Source organism: Phascolarctos cinereus, unplaced genomic scaffold (assembly GCF_003287225.1).
Source record: "Phascolarctos cinereus isolate Bilbo 61053 unplaced genomic scaffold, phaCin_HiC Scaffold_5;HRSCAF=322, whole genome shotgun sequence".
In the NCBI taxonomy this organism is placed as follows: domain Eukaryota; kingdom Metazoa; phylum Chordata; class Mammalia; order Diprotodontia; family Phascolarctidae; genus Phascolarctos; species Phascolarctos cinereus.
Window position 1 is genome coordinate 47,586,072 of NW_027555958.1, and position 19,173 is coordinate 47,605,244.

A 19,173-nucleotide genomic window follows, 5' to 3' on the forward strand; every position below is an offset into this window, starting at 1 on the left:
GGAGAAGAGAGGCTAAGTCACTTTCATTTGTTCTGGATCAATATCAGGCATTTTGGGTACAGACACCCCATTTCCCACACTATCCTACAGATTTTGGTCCTCGGAATGTAGTCACATTAGTGAATGATTTAGCATCAAAAAATGGGGTTGCGGTTCAGCCTTTCACTTGTCTTCTTCCTCATTCCACACTCAGCCCGGTACTCACTTCTGTGAACACATCCAGGGCGGCCCCACCACACTGGCCTGACTGCAGGGCACGCAGCAGGGCTCCTTCATCCACGATGCCTCCCCGGGCACAGTTCACCACGAGGACCCCCTTCTTGCACTGGGCAAAGGTGTTGTCATTCAGCAAACCTGGGAAAGAGGAAGAAGGAGTTTTCCCATGAGCCAGGCTGCCTTCCCTGTCCCCACTTTCTCACCAAGATCCCTCTGTTGCTTATCTGATTCCTCAGATCCTTTCACTATAGACATGGGCTTTTCTTTTGTTGCATTTGAGTTCCATTCCTCAGATACTCAGGTCCCTCCTGCTAAAGAGCAGCCCTACCATCTTTGTTCAACATTGCCCTCATCACTTCACACCCGGACTACTGCAATAATCTGCTGGTGGGTCTGTCTGTCTGTTCAAGTCTTTCCCCACTCCCAGCCATCCTCCATTCAGCTGTCACAGTAATCATCCTAAAGCCCGTGTCTGACCATGTCACCAACCTACTCAATAAAACTCCAGTGGCTCGCAGCCACCAGCAGGATCAAATTTAAAACCCCATTAGGCATTAAAGCCCTTCATAACCCCTTCCCCTGCTTTCCAGGCTTCTGACACCTTATCTAGTCCCCCTGCCCATTCTGCAATCCAAAGACTTCTTTGGCCTTCTTGATGCTCCTGGCAGACTTTGGGCATCTTTTTTGCCCCTCATGCCTTATATGTTCTCCCCCCCTCAAGCCCACCTCCTGGCTTCCTTTAAGACCCACACAAATTCTCACCTTCTACAGGAAACCTGTCCCATTCCCCTTCACCTTAAATGTTCTCCCCCCTCAAGCCTACCTCCTGGCTTCCTTTAAGATCCACACAGATTCTCACCTTCTACAGGAAACCTTTCCCATTCCCCTTTAATGCTAGTGCTTTCTTTCTGTTGATTATTCCCAACTCATACAGTATATACCTTGTTTGTACACAGGTGTTTCAGGTTTCTCTCCCATTAGACCGTGAAGCGTTTGAGAGCAGGGACTGTCCCTTACCCTTTTCTTTTTTTTTTGGTATCTGCAGCACTTAGCACGGTCCCTGACACACAGCAAGTGTTTAATAAATATTTGATTGACTGACCAGTGCAGTCATCTGGTCTTCTGGAGCTTTACCCAGCCCAAGACAAGAAGACTTAACAACCTACCTGTTGTCGAAGGCAGAAGAGGTGTGTGTACAGTGATGAAGTCACAGATGGGCCATATCTGCTCCAGGGGCAGCTGCTGAACACCAAAGGATGCTGAAACCTCTGGAGAGATGATGGGGTCGTATCCCACTGTCTGATAATGGAAACAGAAGTGGGGGTAAAGAAGGGGATAAGAGAGTACAGAGAGAGGGATGAAAGAGAGAGAAGAGGAAAAGAGAAAAAGACAGCATGAAAAATAGGGGGTAAGATGGAGAGAAAAAAAAGGAAAAAGAGAGAGAAAAGGGAGGGATGGAAAATAGCAATAGGGGAGGGAGGGAAGGAGAGAGAGAGAGAGACAGACAGACAGAGAGAGAGACAGAGAAAGAGAAACAGAGAGAGAGAGAGAGAGAGAGAGAGAGAGAGAGAGAGAGAGACAGAGAGATAGAGAAATTGAGTAATACAGGTCCAAATTGACACAATTCCTGTAATAAAAGTCTAGCTACCCAATATAGCCCTTGGGTGGAAGTAATATTCTCATAGAGATTATTCATGAAAAAGAGAAAGGAAATTGGACTGTCTTTGGAAAGAACAATGGAATCAAATACCAGCTGCTTCAGAATTAGAAAGACCTGAGTAGATCAAAAAGGAAAGATGATGAAGAGAGGAGTAAACTGGCCAGACTAGTTGCTGCTAAGACTTGGACAGAGATCTGCCCCCGAGACGGAGGACCAGGGTTTACCTCACAAGGAGGCTGAGTAGGTGCCATTTTGGAATGTTACTTACAGAATGCTCCTTGCTGCAGCAGGGGCGTAGGCTTGCTGACACTTAAAATTCCTTCAACTAGGCACAAAGGTTTTTTTAATCTTATAATGAGTAAGTAAGGATGAAAATGCAAATTCAGACCTGTGATTTCATTGATAAATGGGATTCCAATTTGAGGACACTCCCTCTACAAATCAGGGGAGTACTTTTTCCGCAATTTAGTCTTAAAAACTTACTGTTAAGTGACTCACCCAGGGTCATATAGCTAGTAGCTATCAGAGGCTGGACTTTCTATCCAGCCACTGATGAGGAAATGGGAAGGATCAGGACCAGAGATTTGAGGCTAGAAGGGAATTTAGTATCACCTAGTCCAGTCCCTCTATTTGACAGATCAGAAAACTGAGACTATGGGAAGCTGTAAGTTGCCTAAGGTCCAAAGAGAATAAGCAAGAGAGGCAGGATTTGAACCCGAGTCCTCTGACTCATAATCTAGTCCTCTTTCTACTGTATCATGTTGTTCTTTGGACATTCTTATCTTTATCATCTTATTCTCATCTTTTTCAATGAGCTTCAGATAGAAAGGTTCCTGGAACAAGCTGCTTTCCTGCTATATTCATATACACACACACACACACACACACACACACACACACACATGTATATATATATATGCATATATATACACACACATATATATGTATATATATATGCATATATATATATGTACATATATATATGCATATATATACACACACACACACACACATAGATAGATAGATAAAGACATACACACATACACACACACACAAACAAAATTCCTTTATGGTCAGTGATCTACATATATTACAAAGGTTGATAAAAAGCTGCTTCTTTTGCTGGACAGAAATATTAGGGGTGAAAGTTTATCCTCTACAGACTCCCTGACAGCATCCTTGTACTATCTCCAGTAGCAGACAGGACAGCAAGGGTGATGTGCTGCCCATCTATTTCCTCAGGCAGGTCTCCATACTTTGAAAACATTTTGTTCCACAAAGCTTGGAGACCGTGAATATTCGGGATGATGACGTCTACTCAAAACATCATTCTTCAGTTTTTGTGAATCGATCTTATGCTGCTGCAATTCAGGGCAACAGTTCAGTCTGTGAAAATGGCCTGGTTCCAGTGCAGTGTATCGGTGCTCTTCTCCAAGGTCTTTCCAGGTCTGTATTTGTAGGGCGGATCCGAGTTGTCTGTCAGTCCATGAGAAATAGGGAGCTTCCCTTGTATCCTGCCTCCCAGTTGGTGTCTGACAAGGTGTGTAACAAGCACTACATTTTTTTACAGACTGAAGTGATAGGTCATGCAGTCTCCACTATATCTTTGTATAACCTTTGTTACTGTTGTTAAGTCATTTTTTAGTTGTGTCCAGATTCTTCATAACCTCATTTGGGGTTTTCTTGGCAAAGACACTGGAGTGGTTTGCCATTTCCTTCTCCAGCTCATTTCACAGATGAGGAAACTGAGGCAAATGGGGTTAAGTGACTTGCCCTGGGTCACACAGCTAGCAAGCATCTGCGGAAAGATTGGAACTCAGGAAGATTAGGCCTGGCACTCTATCCACTGCACCACCTAGCGGCCCATGCCTAGGTACAAAGAGGCATAGTTACAAGAACATTGAATGCAATCTTAGGAGGACCTCAATTTACTTACAGTCTGTGCTCAAAATCCTTGGAGGGCTCTTCATTGCCTATCAAATAAAGTTCAGACCCTTCAGTCCGGCACTTGAAGCTCTTCACAATCTGGGGACACCCTATCTTTCTAGCCTTATCTTACACTATTATTCCTTTCTATATATTCCAAATAACTCATCTGGATTACTCAGTCACTCATATATTTTACATACTCCACTCCTCATATATTTCCCACCTTTTTCTTATGTATTACCCATCCTTAGAATACCCTACCTATCTCCTGCCCCCTCCCCCATACTATGCATCCTTTAAAGCCTTGCTCAAAAATTACACTCCTCCATTGATATCAGTTATTTTTTGGGCCCTCCTGGCTCAGAGTGAATGTAAATAGCAACTGTTTCTCTTTTGGCCAGCCACCCTGAGGGTCTTCCCTCCCAGTTTGATTTTTTTTTTTGTTAAAGGGACAATCCCCTGACTCACCTCTTAAAGAGGCTTATTCACTGAATGGGTGTTGCCTTACTCAACGTGAGAACCTAAAAAAACAGCTTAAAAGGGCCAAGGTCTCCCATTGCATCCTGACCTATCTTCAGTCCTCCTGATGAATATCTGACCGTTGGACCCAGATGGCTCTGGAGGAGAAAGTGAGGCTGGTGACTTTGCACAGCCCTCCCTCACTCAATTCAAAGTCAAATGTAAGTCATGTCATCATCCCCCTGATGCCATGGTCCTCTTTGAGAATGAAGGACAAATACAACACAACATTCATCTCAGTTACTACTACTAGCTAGCATTAAATAGCACCTCTATGTGCTAGCTAATCTGCTAAGCATTTCATCAATATTATCTCATTTGATCTTCACAAAAAACCTTTGAGGGACGTACTATTATGACTCCCATTTTTACAGATGAGGAAACTGAGGAAAAACAGAGGTAAGTGACTTGCCCAGAGTCACACAGTTATTTAATGTCTGAGGTTGGATTTAACCTCAGGTCATCCTGACTTCAGAGCCAGCGTTCTGTCCGTCATGCAATCTGCCTGCCCAGTTGGCAGTGCCCTTCCAAAATGACTTAAGAAAGCACTTAGTTTGTGTCTTATCGATGCATAATCATGACTGTGTATTATTTCGTATCGTCTATCAATCTGTGTTCAATCTCCTATTAGATACTACTCTATGAGAATAGGGTCTATGTTTCGAATCAATCAAAAAACCATCTGTTAGGTGCCTAATGTGTGCAGAACACCATTCTTGAAAAAAATTATATAAAACATGGCCCCAGTCTGCAAGTAGCCTTATTTAATGCTTGTATTTCCTTTGGCACCTGGTACAGGACTCTGTACAAAGTAGGTTCTTAGTAGACATTTGTTGAATGAATGAAGAGTATACTTCCCAGAAGACCTTCGGTAAATTGCATCTTATGACCTTATCTGATTTCCACAGGATGAGTGGGGACAAAGGAGAGACATTTCTAGGAGCCTTGGGAACTGAATAGGATCACTGTTCTCAGGATAGGTATCAGAGATCATGTAAGTGACAGTGATCACATCAGACTGATTTAATATATAGTCCCTGCCTTCATAGAGTAGTATCTAATAGGGAGATATAACACATCCATTGATAATGACAATAGGAAATAATACATGATTGAGATCAGTGCACAGATGAGGCACAAACTAAACGCTTTCTGAGGTTGTTTGGAATCCAGTACCCAACACATTAGCAAACACATCATACTGAGCAAAGGAGGCCATCAGAACCTGAAAATCCAGGTATTCCTTCACATACTTGGACAAGGGCTCTGCCCTGAATGCATCAACTAGAGAGAAGGGGAAGACAAAGCATCCAAATTAGTGTGGAAAATCTAGGATCAATTGAGTCGGATGGAATAGATAAAGGGGAGAGATCCCTGGAAAGCATCGCCCATGGCACCCTAGGGCAAAGTTCCAGTCTTTGGAGATAAGGAGGAAAAAATCATTTTACTCGTTTAGATTTCAGGGAGAGAGAGAGGCTGGCCCCATAAGGATCCCTAGCCAGTGGGTCACACTATGACTTAGGAAGCCAGCTGACTCTTTACCAAAAGCACAGAAAGTCAGTTCAGAAAGCACTCTTGATTATCAAGTCTCAAGGAAGGAGGGGCCCTGATATTGCAAGCCCTCCCTGTCTGCAGACTAATAAGCTGGCTAAACCAATGACTCAGTTCATTTCAGCTCTGGGGAAGGAGTGGAGGGCTGCCTATGTGTGTGTGTGTGGCAGGGAAACAGGGGGGTGGACATCGAGGGCTGTGATTCCTGCCCAAACGCCCTTGAATTCAGAGCCATATTCCCTGGCCCATTTCATAAAAGGAGTTGAGTAGTGAGAATCCTGATGCCAGGGTGAGGATTCCACCGAATGAAATTTCGGGCAGTGGATACTGGTGGTAAATTGCAAGCTATATGGACAGAGTAAGTGATATGCATTTTCCAAAAGGAAAATGGAAATTACCTACCCAGCTTCCTTTTCTTCTTGCTCTTTTTTTAAACACCTGGACTTTAAGCAGAGGTTCTGTGTGATCCCCAGAAAAGAGGAATCATGGCCCTCTCTGCAAATGACGCCCCACCGGAGGCTGATACTGCAGGCAGCTCACAGCCTAGCTAGGTCCTTTACCCTGCTCTGTCCCTGGTTACCTTAAGCAAATCACGCCTTCAGTCTCTGCCTGAGGTATTGGATGAGGGCCAGGGCATCTTCAGTTCTACGACATTCCTTGACCCAAACACTCTTTGGGACTCTACGTTCCTACTTAAATTTGAATCTTTTCTTTACGATTTATTTTTGTATCAATTATGTTATTTTGGCCAGAAAAGGCTGTGTTTATAAGGTTGGCATTTGCTTACAGGGTTTTTGTTGCCTAGCATATGGTTGATATCTGTAAAGATGTCAGAAACAGCTGAGCAATATCCTCCCAGTCACCTAGGCTTGCAGCCTAGATCTCATCCTGAACTCCTCACTCTTTCTCAACTCCATATCCAAGGTGTTACCAAGGCCTGAGGACGTTTACAACATTCATGACATGCTTCTTTCTCTCCTCTGACGCTGTGACCACCCTGGGGCAAGCTCTCATCACCTCATGCCTGGACTATTGCAATAGTCTTCTGGTGAGTATATCCCCCTATACCAGTCCTTCCACTCAGCTGACAAATTTATCATACTAAAGCACGGGTGTGACCATGTTACTCCCCATTCAAACTCCAGTGGCTTCCTGTCACCTCCAGGGTCAAACATAAACCCCTCTATTTGGTATTCAAAGCCCTTCACTCTCTGTTCCACCCCTTTGCTTCCCACCCCCATCCTACTCCGAGCCAGTACCACTGGCTTCCTTGATATTCTCACAGGACTCTCCATTTACTGCTTCTGAGCATTTTCACTGGCTAGACCTCATCTCTCGAATTGTCTCCTGCCTCCTAGCTTGCTTCCCTGGTTTCCTTCAAGTTCTCAAGTCACACATTTTCCCAAGAAGTCTTTCCTGGTCCTTCCTAATCTCGTGCCTTCCCTCTGAGATTAACCCCAATTTACCTCGTCTACGTCTGGTTTGTACAAAGGGGTTTGCATATCGTCTCCCTCATCAGCTCCCAGGCAGCAGAGACTTTTTTCCCCTTTCCTTCTATCTCCAGAGCTTATCGCAGTGCCTGGAACACGAGACACTGAATACATGTTTACTGACTGACTGACCAACAGTTGCTGATCAAGAAACATTTATTTATTGAACTTAAACCACTCCTCACTCCATCTGTGTTAACCGTGGTGCTTTTAAACTGTTTGTCCCAGAAGAAAGATCGTGAAGTGTTAGAGAAAGTCTCATGGTCTAGACCAGAGAGAAGGAAATCTAACAAATGGAACCCGAGCCAGAGGTAGCCCCTGCTTCCTCTTGCAAGGAGGCAGCTCCAAACAAGGTGGGAAGGAGGCAGCCACATTTGTCTCCTGTTCCCTCTCCCAGACAAAGCAAAAGCCTCAGAAATGGAAACTTTTGGTCCAGTTATGGAATGACTTCTGCCAAGTATCTGGTCCTTCCCACTGGACCTCTTGAACGAATGATGCATTTATTAAGCGCTTACTGTGTGCAAAGCACTACGATGAGCTCTGGGGATACGAACAGAAAAATCCTCTTGGGAAGCCAAAGAATGGCAGGTGATTCTGTAAGGGGAGTGAATAAGGGAGCGACCTTGTCTACCCAGAGAGGAGAGAGGCTCAGAAAAGAAGACTCATTGTACCTAACACCCTCTGAAAGAGACCACCAACGTCCAAGCATGCTGCTTGGGATGATAAGGGAGGGGGAGTGAAGGGAATAAGCCGACTCTGTGCCAGGCACTGTGCTAAGTATTTTGCAAATATTATCTCGTTTGATCTTTACAACAACTCCTGGTGGCAGATATTATTATTATTATCATCCGTACTTTACAGTTGAGGAAACTGAGGCAAACATGTTAAGTGATTTATTGGACTAGTAAGTATACAAGGTAATATTTGAACTCAGGTCTTCTGGACCCCAGGCCCAACACTCTATCCACTGTACCGACTAGCTGCCTCAGCATCCCTCACAATTTTTCCTAGGATTTCCTTGAATTGTGGTCGCTTGTACCTTGGTTAAAAACTGGCTTTCAGCCCTGGACTTTACCACATGGTCCAAGTCCCTGGCATTCACCTGGGGCAATCAGCCCTTCCCAGTTAATTAGCTGCCCTTTTATTGTCTGCACCAGGCCCCACCCTAGACCTCCACTCCCAGATCCTATCTAGACCCCAGTCTCCCTTGGCCATGTGGTCCAGGTCCCTGGTCTTTTGTTACCTCATGGTCACTCCAGATTACTGACCACTCCCATCCAGATCCTCCCTAGACCCCTCCTCAGTCACCTCAGACAACTAGGCCACTCCTAGATCCCTCCCACAGTCCTTCTGTACATAAGATCCACCTTGTCTCCATTAAGGGGCCCAGATTCTTAAAATATGGCCAAGGCTGAGATTCAGTGTGGCCCACAGCTCAGATTCAATCCAGCCCTGTTGTCAATACGAACATTACAAATGTTCAGGCCCCTTAAGAGTCTGGCCAATATGGTGGATCTTTAATAAACCTCATCTTTGGCTGAAAAAAGGCTTGGGTCAAATTCATTCAGGCAGGACCAGGGTGATGCTGTTTTGGGGTCCCAGCACTCAGTACCCTTAAGACTGAACACCACCAATACACATAGTGTCTGAGAGAGAGTGGAACACACAAAGAAATCTAGGAGGAAAATACATATACTTGGGGCAACTCACAACTCTGCCAGCACGCTTGGATGTCTCTTTTAGGGCATAATATGCACCATGAATCTTCTTTTCTGAGCCTCTCTCCTCTCTTGCTAGACAAAGTTGCTATTCTGCTACTCTCAGGCCAACCGAAGGAATGTTAAGCTGTCCTTTAGTAAAGCAGCAGTGTTATACTCTTTCAGTTAAACAATAGCTCTAAATCGAGGGTCTGAAGCTTTCCAGGTTTTCCCTCAGCTGGCACTGAAGTAGTGTTAATTATGTATTTCAGCATCAGTTCCTTTAAGCCAAATGACTGCAAAGCTCCTCCATTCTGTTTTGAGTTTTGAGAAGTTGCTCCCTTTCAAGGCAGAGAAGTCAGTAGAAGGTAACAGAGTCAAGCTATTAAGGATTTCCCTTTTCTCAGGTTATAGGTGGTGCTAAAGTCCATTCAGCACTGCATATAAACCAGAGGATTCTGCTTTCTCCCATCGGCTTCCAGCAGCTATGATACTGTTTTCCTATCAGGCACTTCCTCAAACAGCAATAATAATAACTAACATTTATGTAATGTGTGAATTATTATTTATCATTTATTAATATTATTTAAGCCTAATTTTATGTGGCTAAAAAAACTGTCTAACCCAAAAAGCTTACTGTAGAGGTCAGGCTGACCTTGGAGACACTCCAGCATGGTTGTGAGGAAAGCTTAGACCTCCCTCCCCCCCCCCGGGCTTATTTTGTATCTACCCAAAGCCTGTGTGATGGATTTCCCAAAATAGATGGACTTACCTGCTGATACACATGTCCAGCTGCCCTTATCTTGGAGACTACATGTAGATGAGGGCAATCAGGCAAATGTCCTTATGCCCTTGTCTGAACTTTATATAATGTAACCTCACAAAGACTTGTAGAGATTGCTGCTCCTTCTTTTACTCTCTCTCTATCAAAAGACCTAATAAACTTCTTTCTAAAACTAAAAAACACAAAACAAAACTGGCTTTCAATCATTCAGTCAAGGATGGAGGCTGGGTTTTGGTTTTAGTTCAGCATTCAAAACTCTCTGTAGTTGACATTCTCAGCTGGAGTCCCAGGCTATCCTTGGGGCAAGGAGCCATGGCAGGGGATGTGTTATCTATGATGGGTCTGACAGTCTGTCCAAACACTGTTCTCTCAATGACCCCTGTTTGTCTTTATGAACATGATAAGAGTTCAAGATTATGCACGTACAATAGAGACATCAGATTTCTACTTCGGTTCACCCGCCACCTCTGCTCCATGAAGCTCAGGAATTTGCCATTTGGGCTCAGCCTTTTTTATTTTTAATGTTTTCTCATACATATATATTTTTTAACACTACTGTCACTTCCCAATGATTCCTACCTCACTTACCCTATCTAGTGCTGTTAATAAAGTACAATTAAAGCAAACAAATCAACACATGGACCAGATCTGCCATTTTAACACCTCTCTAGGGAGAAGCAGTCGTTTTTAGTTTAAAAATAAAAAGATCCCCAGAGTGTTGTCTTTCTAATAAGAAGATAAGACATCTAGGAACCAGCTAAAACACTTAGGAACTAGACAGACATATTAGATAAAACACATTAGAAAGTGGTTTCAAATGGCCAAACATAATGATTTTTTCCCCCAGGTATCCATACAAGTGGGTGGGAGGAGGAGCAGGATGTATCAGGGGAAGGGAAAAGGATTTGAGGACGCCACCGCCGCTCAGATTCCTCACTTCTTCTGACCGATTCTAACTTCACAGAAAACAGTATTTTTCATTTAAAGGGAAAAATTCCTTTTTCCTCTGAAACCTAAATGAGAATGGTAGCTCTAAAATTAGGAGGGACCTCAGGGGATGTTTAATCAAGTTCCATTTTAGAGACGAGCACACTGAGGTTAAGTGACTTTCCCCAGGTCATCCAGGTAGTAAGGGTCAGAAGCAGAATTTGAATCTCTGACTCCAGGGCTGGTGCTCCAGCCATAGAGAAAACCAGCAGGGGTCCAGGGCAAGAAGGGGCAGACCTGAAGAATCAACCATCCTCTTAGCTGAGCGAGTGTATGGAAAGATAAGGGAGGTTTTGTTGTAATAATGCAATATGAAAAATATGATAATAAACGTTGGTCAGTCAGCCTGGAAAAAAGAGATAAGGGAGATTGACAAAACAGGGTTTGGAAACCAGAAGGAGGGTCATTAGTGGTCAGAGTAATGGGATTTGGAAAATGGTTTGGAGATGAGTGTCGTTCAGTTGTTTTAGTTGTGTCTGACTCTTCATGACCTCATTTGGGGTTTTCTTGGCAGAGTTACTAGAGTGGTTTGACATTTCCTCCTCCAGCTCATTTTTACAGATGAGGAAACTGAGGCAAACAGGATGAAGTGACTTGGCCAGGGTCACATAGCTAATAAGTGTCTGAGGCTGGATTTGAACTCAGGAGGATGAGTCTTCCTGACTCCAACACTCTACACTATAGCGCCACCTAGCGGCCCCCCAGAGTAGGCAGTGGGAAATATTAAAGGGAAGGCATTAATATTGAGGGGGATGGGGAAAGGTCTCCTGAAGAAGGTGGGATTTGAGCCAACTGTTGGAGGAAGCCAGGAAGCAGAGAGGAGGAGGAAGAACATTTCAAGCGTGGGGGACAGCCCACGATACAGCATGGAGCTAGGAAATGTGATCTGTGTGTGTAGCATCAAGTTATTTTTTGGAATGAGAAGCTGGAGCATCTCCATGGGCTGAGGTGTGGTTTGTAGCAGGCTCCAATGGAGTCATTACAGGACATCGTTAATGGCCTCCAAGACCATCTCCGCTTGCGGCAGCAGAAAGAAAAGTCAAACACACTTACCCTACGCTCCTTATTGGCACAGACTTCCTCTCAAACTCAGGCAGAACTGGGTTCAATATAATTACTCAGCTTCTGAATGAGAACTCTGATGCAGAGAGTTTAATATCAGAGTTCCCACTGGCCTGTTTTACCATCACTTACATGTTGTTGGGAATACTAGGTGCGACGTTCACATTTCTAGGCAAAATGGCAGCCTTGCACCAGGATTCTGAGCCACACTGCGAGATGGTTACCGAGTTCCTTGAATTAGTCCCTCTCTATGACAATTAAAAAGTGGAATGCTCCCCTGCTTCTAGATGGCCAAATGAAGGGTCTTCATGAAAGTGAGAGTTTAGGAGATCTAAGCCCTCTTTCTTCATCCTTTGCAGTACTGATTCTGTGTCTAGGTTGAACCATCTCTAAAGATGCCAGAGTTGGGGCAGCCGGATGGCGCAGTGGATAGAGCACCAGCCCTGGAGTCAGGAGGACCTGAGTTCAAATCTGGCCTCAGACCAAACACTTGATACTTACTAGTTGTGTGACCTTGGGCAAGTCACTTAACCCCATTGCTTAACAAAATACAAAAAAAAAAAAAAGATGCCAGAGTCCCTGGGACCAACTTGTAAGAGGCTGCAGGCTGTTGGTGCTACCCGACTCCCTTTTTGTACAAGTGTACCAAGGTGAGCAGCCTTGCTGGGTTATCCCACAGCACCTGAGAAAATACCCCATTGCCCTCTGGGAAGAAAGAACCCATTCAGGGACAAGTCCTTTATAGCTGCTTTGAGGTGACTACGTTTTTCTTAAAGGGACTGCAGGAAAAGCCTCACGAAGGTGAGCGCCCTGCTCCTTACCTTCATCCCAAAGGACTGCATCCTGGTGGCCACTTCTCTCCCGATTCTCCCCAGACCCAGGATCCCCAGAGTTTTCCCATGCAGCTCGGTCCCCATGAACTACAACAGAACAGATAAAAGGCATGGGCATCACGCATCCCCACCAAAAGAAAAGCTCTGACGTTCATATGGGAAGCAGTTACTCACTTTTTTTCGTTCCCATTTTCCATTCTTCATGGAAGCTGCAGCTTGGGGGATCTGCCTGGAAAGAGAAAACTAGGTGCAGTGGGAAGTCATGACCCCCATCATCCTAGAAAGGACACGTGTACTCCAGACCTGGACAATCACAGCCTTTCTCACCATCATCTGAACTCATAGAGGGAGCAAAAGCTCAATCCTGGGAACCTATAGAGTAGCTAGGAGCAGGAACAGAACTCCTGCCCTGGCAGCCTCCCCAGTGCTTGGAGGCAGCCTAGATTTACAGTTAGAAATGCTGAGGGAATTTCTGGGGAATATGCTTGGGGACGAGTCTAAAACTGAAACGTCAATCCCTAGATGAGAGGCAAAGGGCCCCCCAGCTAACCATAGATCACACAAATTTAGAGCTGAAAGGGCCCCCAGAGGAGCATCTCAGGAGTATTTGATTGGCCATTAGCTGTTTAACAGGTTTTTTTTTCAATTAATTTAGATAAATGTATAGGCAGTATCAAAGTGGCATCATGGCCAGTCCAAAGGTCACTGCTATAGAATGCCTAAGTTTCTCCAGGCAGATCTGTTCAACGCTACTGAACTATTGGCATTGGGTTAATGGCTGAAGGAGACTACAGAAGAACCATAAACTTACCTGGCCAGGCTCATCATCATTCCACAGGTGAGCTCAGCAGCACTGAGGCTGTTCCCATTAGGGGTGCTGAAAGTCAAAGCAAAGAAAAACTCATCAGTGGAACCACTTAAAGCAGAACGTTCATAATTTCAGTCAAATTTCAACATCTCATTCTGGGTTCTCTTTTCTGTGCTGTTTCTCATCAGTTCTCATAACATTCTCTTTGTCCGATCCTTTAGTCTCGGGACTTTCTTCTTTATGCACACATCCTACCTCAGTCTCTGTTTTATCATGAGGGGAAATGAAGTCCTAAGGAAAACTTTTGTGTCAAAAAGTTTTTGAAGGGTAAGAGTTGTTTTGACATAGCGTTTGTTGAAAAACTAGAGGGAAAAGGAAAAACATAATTTCTTTCAGGCCTTTGTTATATCTATAAGCAGAAGTCACAAGGAAATTAAAATGTCACACCCGAGTGACCTAAGAAAATGGTGGCAGAGCCCAAACTATTGTATAATCCTTCTGACTTCCAACCCACTGTGTTACTGACAAGATCCTATTAACTTCCTGACTCAGAAAATGTGGAGGAATATATATAATTTGTAGAGTTGGGGCATTTTCTTTTTAGGAACAGGATAGACACTGCATATGCAAGGGTCCCATTACGTCTGACTGTCCCAGGTCAGATGTGTCGGAAATTGGAGAAAAGGTCTTAGAAGACACTATCAAGGATGTAGCGGTCCTTGGATTATTTATGATTCGTATTTAACCCTGACAAACCCTTGGCATTCTTTGTGACCAAGACCTTTGAGAGTTCAAATCGCGGTTTGGTATATAAGACTTTCCTGGGGATGAGGAAACTCATATACAAACACACAAATAAAGACAAACAAGGAAAGTAAATAAGGAACCCCACAGAGCCATATTTTCTCCCCTTCTTCAAGGGCAATCAGCTCTGCAAAAGCAATATAATGAACCAGCCTTCAAACCGAACTCTTCAAATACATCGACTGTAGATATCTCCAGCATAGGCAAAGAGAACTACTGACAGGAGTCTCTGCCTTCCTGATTGCAGTAATTGGGTAATAGTGAATATTCTTATCAATCTTTATTGACATCTGACGTGGAATTGTCCAGTAAACCCTGCACTGTGAATGAAGGCTGGAAGGGTCATCTCAAAGCAAATAGCAGCCCAGTAAGTGCAGAGGAAAGCCTAGGAACGGGCTTTGATGGTGAGTGGAATGATAATGCCGCAGAACGGATTCCAAGGACTAACACAGGATTCTGGCATCTCTCTCTCTCCCTCCTTCTCCCTCTCTCTGTCTCTCTCTTCCCCCTCTTCCTCTGTCTCTCTCTTTCTCCTCTCTCCATCTCTCTCTACCTCCTCTCTCTCTGTCTCTCTTTTTGACTCTCTCTCTCCCTCCTTCTCTACCCCCCCCGGTCTCTCTCTGTCTCTGTCTCTCTCTCTATTTCTCTTGGTAAATGGCAACACTGGATGTCATTACATAACATCTGTTTCCAGTTTTCTGGACCATTCGGAAAAGTACCCATTTTGTTTCTACCTTGCAGAGACAATAGGCAAAAGGGAGAATTTTTGCTCCATTTACAGTCTTTCTGCTGAGCATAGATGGTTCAATGGATAGACCATTGGATTTGGAGTGAGGAAGATGAGTTCAATTCCTATCCCAGACACTTAACTACCTAGTGTGTCCCTTGACAAATCATTTAACCATCTTCATCTTAAAAAGGGAATAATGACAGTACGTATCTCATATGGTGATTGTGAAGATCAGATGAGATCACATAGCTAAAGTGTTTTACAAACCTTAAAGTCCTATATAAATGCTAATTATTGCTACGTTTCACATATGCCATCTTTCTTCTTGGTCTAAATAGTAGCCCATCTGGAAATGGAAAGCTAGAGTAATGGCTCTATAACGTTAGTTCTAACTCTACGATTCAGCAGGAGCAGAAATAGCTATCCTGAGACTAATTATAACAATTAGTATTTTCCCTTGTTTGTCAGTCCATACCTTCTTGCCATCAAACCCTTTTTTGACTACTGTTTATTCAAATTTATACAGCATTTGGACAGTTACAAAATTATTTTCTTATAACTTACCTTGCGAAGGAGGCAATATAACTATTACTGTTCCCATTTAACAGATAAGAAAACGGAGGCAGGAGAACTGCTTGACACCCGCCTCACGCCCCACACTCACTTCATGACGAGTATGCCTTTTCTCGTTGCTGCCTCCAAATCCACATTGTCCACACCTGTGCCTGCCCTGCCCACCACCTGGAGCTTCTCAGCAGCATTGATGATGTCTGCGGTCACTTTGGTCCCTGAGCGGACGATCAGCCCCTCACAGTCCTGAAGCACAGTGAGTTAACACAACATGTTAAAGTTTACAAAGCACTGCACACCTAACATGATCTCCTTTGATTCTTACCATAATGCTGGGGAGGTAGGGGCTATTATTATACCCATTCTACAGATGAAGAAACACCCTGAGGACAGTAAATGACTTGCCCAGGGTCACAAAGCTAGCAAGTTTCTACGGCAGGATATGAACTCAGGTCTTTCTGATGCCAAGCCCAACACCCTATCCATGATGCTGCCCACCAGATGCTAATCTCTATGTGCCTCTTATTAGCTCTGAGAGGTCTTCACAGAGGAAGCATTTGTGGTGAAGTGACACTTGAGTTGAGCCCTGGAAGAAAGCTAGGTTGCTAGGTGAATAAAGTGCTGGGCCTGGATTCAGGGAGACCTGAGTTCAAATACGAATTCAGACACTGACTAGCTGTGTAACCCTGGACAAGTCACTTAACCACTGCCTGCCTCAGTTTCCTCCTCTGTAAAATGGGGAATAACAATAGTGCCTACCTTCCAGGTTTGTGAGATTCAGATGAGATCATATTTGTAAAGTGCTTTGCAAACCTTACAATGCTACATAAAGGCTATTTTAACCAACAGAGATATGGAAACCATTCCAAATTGGGAGAACATTCTATTTTTAGACAGAACCAGTCGATCAATCAATCATTTATTAAATGCCTACTATGAACCAGACAGAAGGGAAGGTGGGGCTGAAGGGAACCCTCAATTCCCAAGAGCCACAACCAGTGAACAAGTAGTGGGGTTAACCACGCAGCCCGAGGAAACCGTCTGCGGTCCCCATTTTAGGTTTCTGATGTAATCTTGAATTATTTAATACTTATCTTCCCAGAACAAGAATATTCCTGCCTAGGCACATGATGAGAGGTCCCATAACATGCAGGATGGAAAGCAAGTCTGCTTCTGTCTCTTGCTTTACCAGGCGTGGAGGGAGCCCATGTGAGGTACCACAAAATGAAAAAGGCCAGAATTCGGGGGATTTGGAGTCTAGTACAAGTCAGCCATTGACTATGAAACTTCGGGTAACCTCATGCAGCCTCCCTGGGTATCAAGTTTCTCATCTGCGAAATGGGGGAGCTGGACGGATTCCCCCACCCCAGATGTCACTGTCAACGTTTCTTTCCTTTTTTTTTCCTTGTTCAAGTATCTAGGCCATGAAGGCAGTGAAAACAGGTTATTTTCGAATGTCGAGTGCTTTGATAATGGTTTTGCAATGCTACCTTCTTGAGTCTGACAAGCCGGGGCAAGCAGCCTATGAAAGAGCCAAGGTGGGGTGCTAGCTGGACTGGAATATTTATGTAAAAAGAAATTTAAAAAAAAACCCAAACCAACAGCAACCCCCAAGCCCAAAAAGCTAGAGCTGTCCCTCTTTCTGCTGATGGCTGGGCAGTAAAAATTACAACTTCATGTGGAGCATTGGGCTCTTAAGTTGGTCACAAAGAAAGTCTTCCTGGTGGTGAGCTCATAACACCATTAAGCCTTAGTCAGCATTTGACAGATAAAAACTGATGAAGGAGAAAAAAGATTCAGAGATCCGGGTACTTCTCCACATAGGAAACGCTGAAAAGGAAGCGGAAAAGTAGGATAAAATTTAGCTACATCAAACTTCTGCCTTGGGAGAACTGGATATAAGCAAAATTTGGTAAACGACAACTCAAGGGCTTAGCTAGGAATGGTGAGTTTTTTCTTCTCTCTCACATTTTAAAATACAATTATGTGCTGGATTCGACCCTCTGGGCTGTGGGTTGCTGACCTTTTATCTAAAGAACTGGAAACCTTGGAGAATTTCCAGTCCGTCCTCTTCTTCCAAGCCCCATTTCCTTTTACACGCCTATTCCTTCTAAGACGTCACCAGTGTCTAAGAGGGTGATATTCCCAGTCATTGCTAATGTATAGGGAGTCTCTAGGCCGGTGGCCCATTTCTGCAACAGGTAAACTCGTCTCCTGTCACATTTAAATAGCAGAGATATGAATGAGAAGGTCAAAACTGATGATCCCACTCCCAGGAAGCAGGGAGAGCAAGGGGAATTGCTGAGTGATTTGCAATAACCCCCGTGATGTTTGTATTTCTGCATGGCTGAGTGACTTCTCTCATACTCAAAGTGCAGGCTCGTTTCACTCCTAGAAGAAAACAGATCACAGGCCTGGAGCAGAGACATGATATACTAATTCTGGGGAGTTTGAGTTATCTAGACAGCTGCCAAAAGTAGAGCAACTAATGCTTTCTTGACTTGTCTTAACGATCATTTCATTCTCCAAAAGGTGGAGGAAACAAAGAAGGGAAATTCTAGGTGCAATTCCTGCCAACAAGAAGAAACTGTATGGTGGGGTGGAACTGATGCGACCTTTGGAGGGAAGTGACGAGTCCCTCTTAAGGCTTGTGATGGAGGGAGAGAGAGATGGAGGGAGGAAGAAAAGGAGGGAGATAGAGCCTATATTTAGACTGCACGTTGTCTTGGGGAGGGAGAGAAAATTTAAAACTCAAAAGCTTATGGAAGTGAATGTTGAAAACTAAAAATAAATTAATGTTAAAAAAAAAAGAAAGGGAGGGAGATTGAGAGATGCAGAGTGGAGGAGAAAGGGAGAAGAAGAAAAAAGGACAGACAGAAAGAAGGAGAGAGATGGGGGAGAAGAGAGAGAGACAGACAGACAGAGTGAAACAGGGAGACAGAGGAAAGAAAGAGAGGAGGAGGGATGGAAGGGAGAGAAGGAGAGGAAGAAAGGAAGACAGAGAGACAGGGAGGGAGACAGAAAGAGATGGAAACAGAGAGGGAGAGAGAAAAGGATGGAGAGAGAGAGAGAAGAGAGAGAGAGAGAGAGAGAGAGAGAGAGAGAAGAGAGAGAGAGAGAACGAGCACAGCTTCAGTCTGATGCGTACCCTAGATTTGGAGAGAGAGATTTCAAAGGTTTCAAAAGATAAGTAGGATCTCACAGAGTAAAATTCTACAGGTGAAGAAAAACTGAAAGGGATAGGAAGTTCTCAAAAACAAAACTCTGAGGCCTGAGCGGAATAATTTTCAGGGTGAGGACGAAGGGCAGTTATCTAAAAAGACCAATGTGGATGCAGAGGGAACTTAGATTTTAAGAAGTTATGTCCAGAATGTAGCATCCACAGCAAGTCACAAAAGCATGGCGTGATCCGGGAAAGACAGCAACCAGCGTGGTAAACTTAAGAGTTGAGGCTGCCGGAAAAGGCCAAAAACAATATAAAGGGTTTTGCTTTTAAAATGTTAATTTATATTTGGGAGCAGAGGGGACCAGAA

General features: G+C 44.1%; 1 protein-coding gene across 2 annotated transcripts in view; it reads right to left on the reverse strand.

Moving 5' to 3' along the window:
* PHGDH (phosphoglycerate dehydrogenase) overlaps positions 1–19,173 on the reverse strand; it is a 35,968-nt gene that overhangs the window by 10,432 nt on the left and 6,363 nt on the right. For both annotated transcript variants that reach the window (XM_021003248.2, XM_021003259.2), the window contains exons 2-7: positions 15,735–15,886; positions 13,540–13,605; positions 12,903–12,957; positions 12,717–12,815; positions 1,383–1,515; positions 206–354 (exon numbers count right to left, since the gene is read on the reverse strand). In XM_021003248.2, coding sequence (XP_020858907.1) covers positions 206–354; positions 1,383–1,515; positions 12,717–12,815; positions 12,903–12,957; positions 13,540–13,605; positions 15,735–15,886 — 654 coding nt within the window. The remainder of the gene's footprint in view (positions 1–205; positions 355–1,382; positions 1,516–12,716; positions 12,816–12,902; positions 12,958–13,539; positions 13,606–15,734; positions 15,887–19,173) is intronic.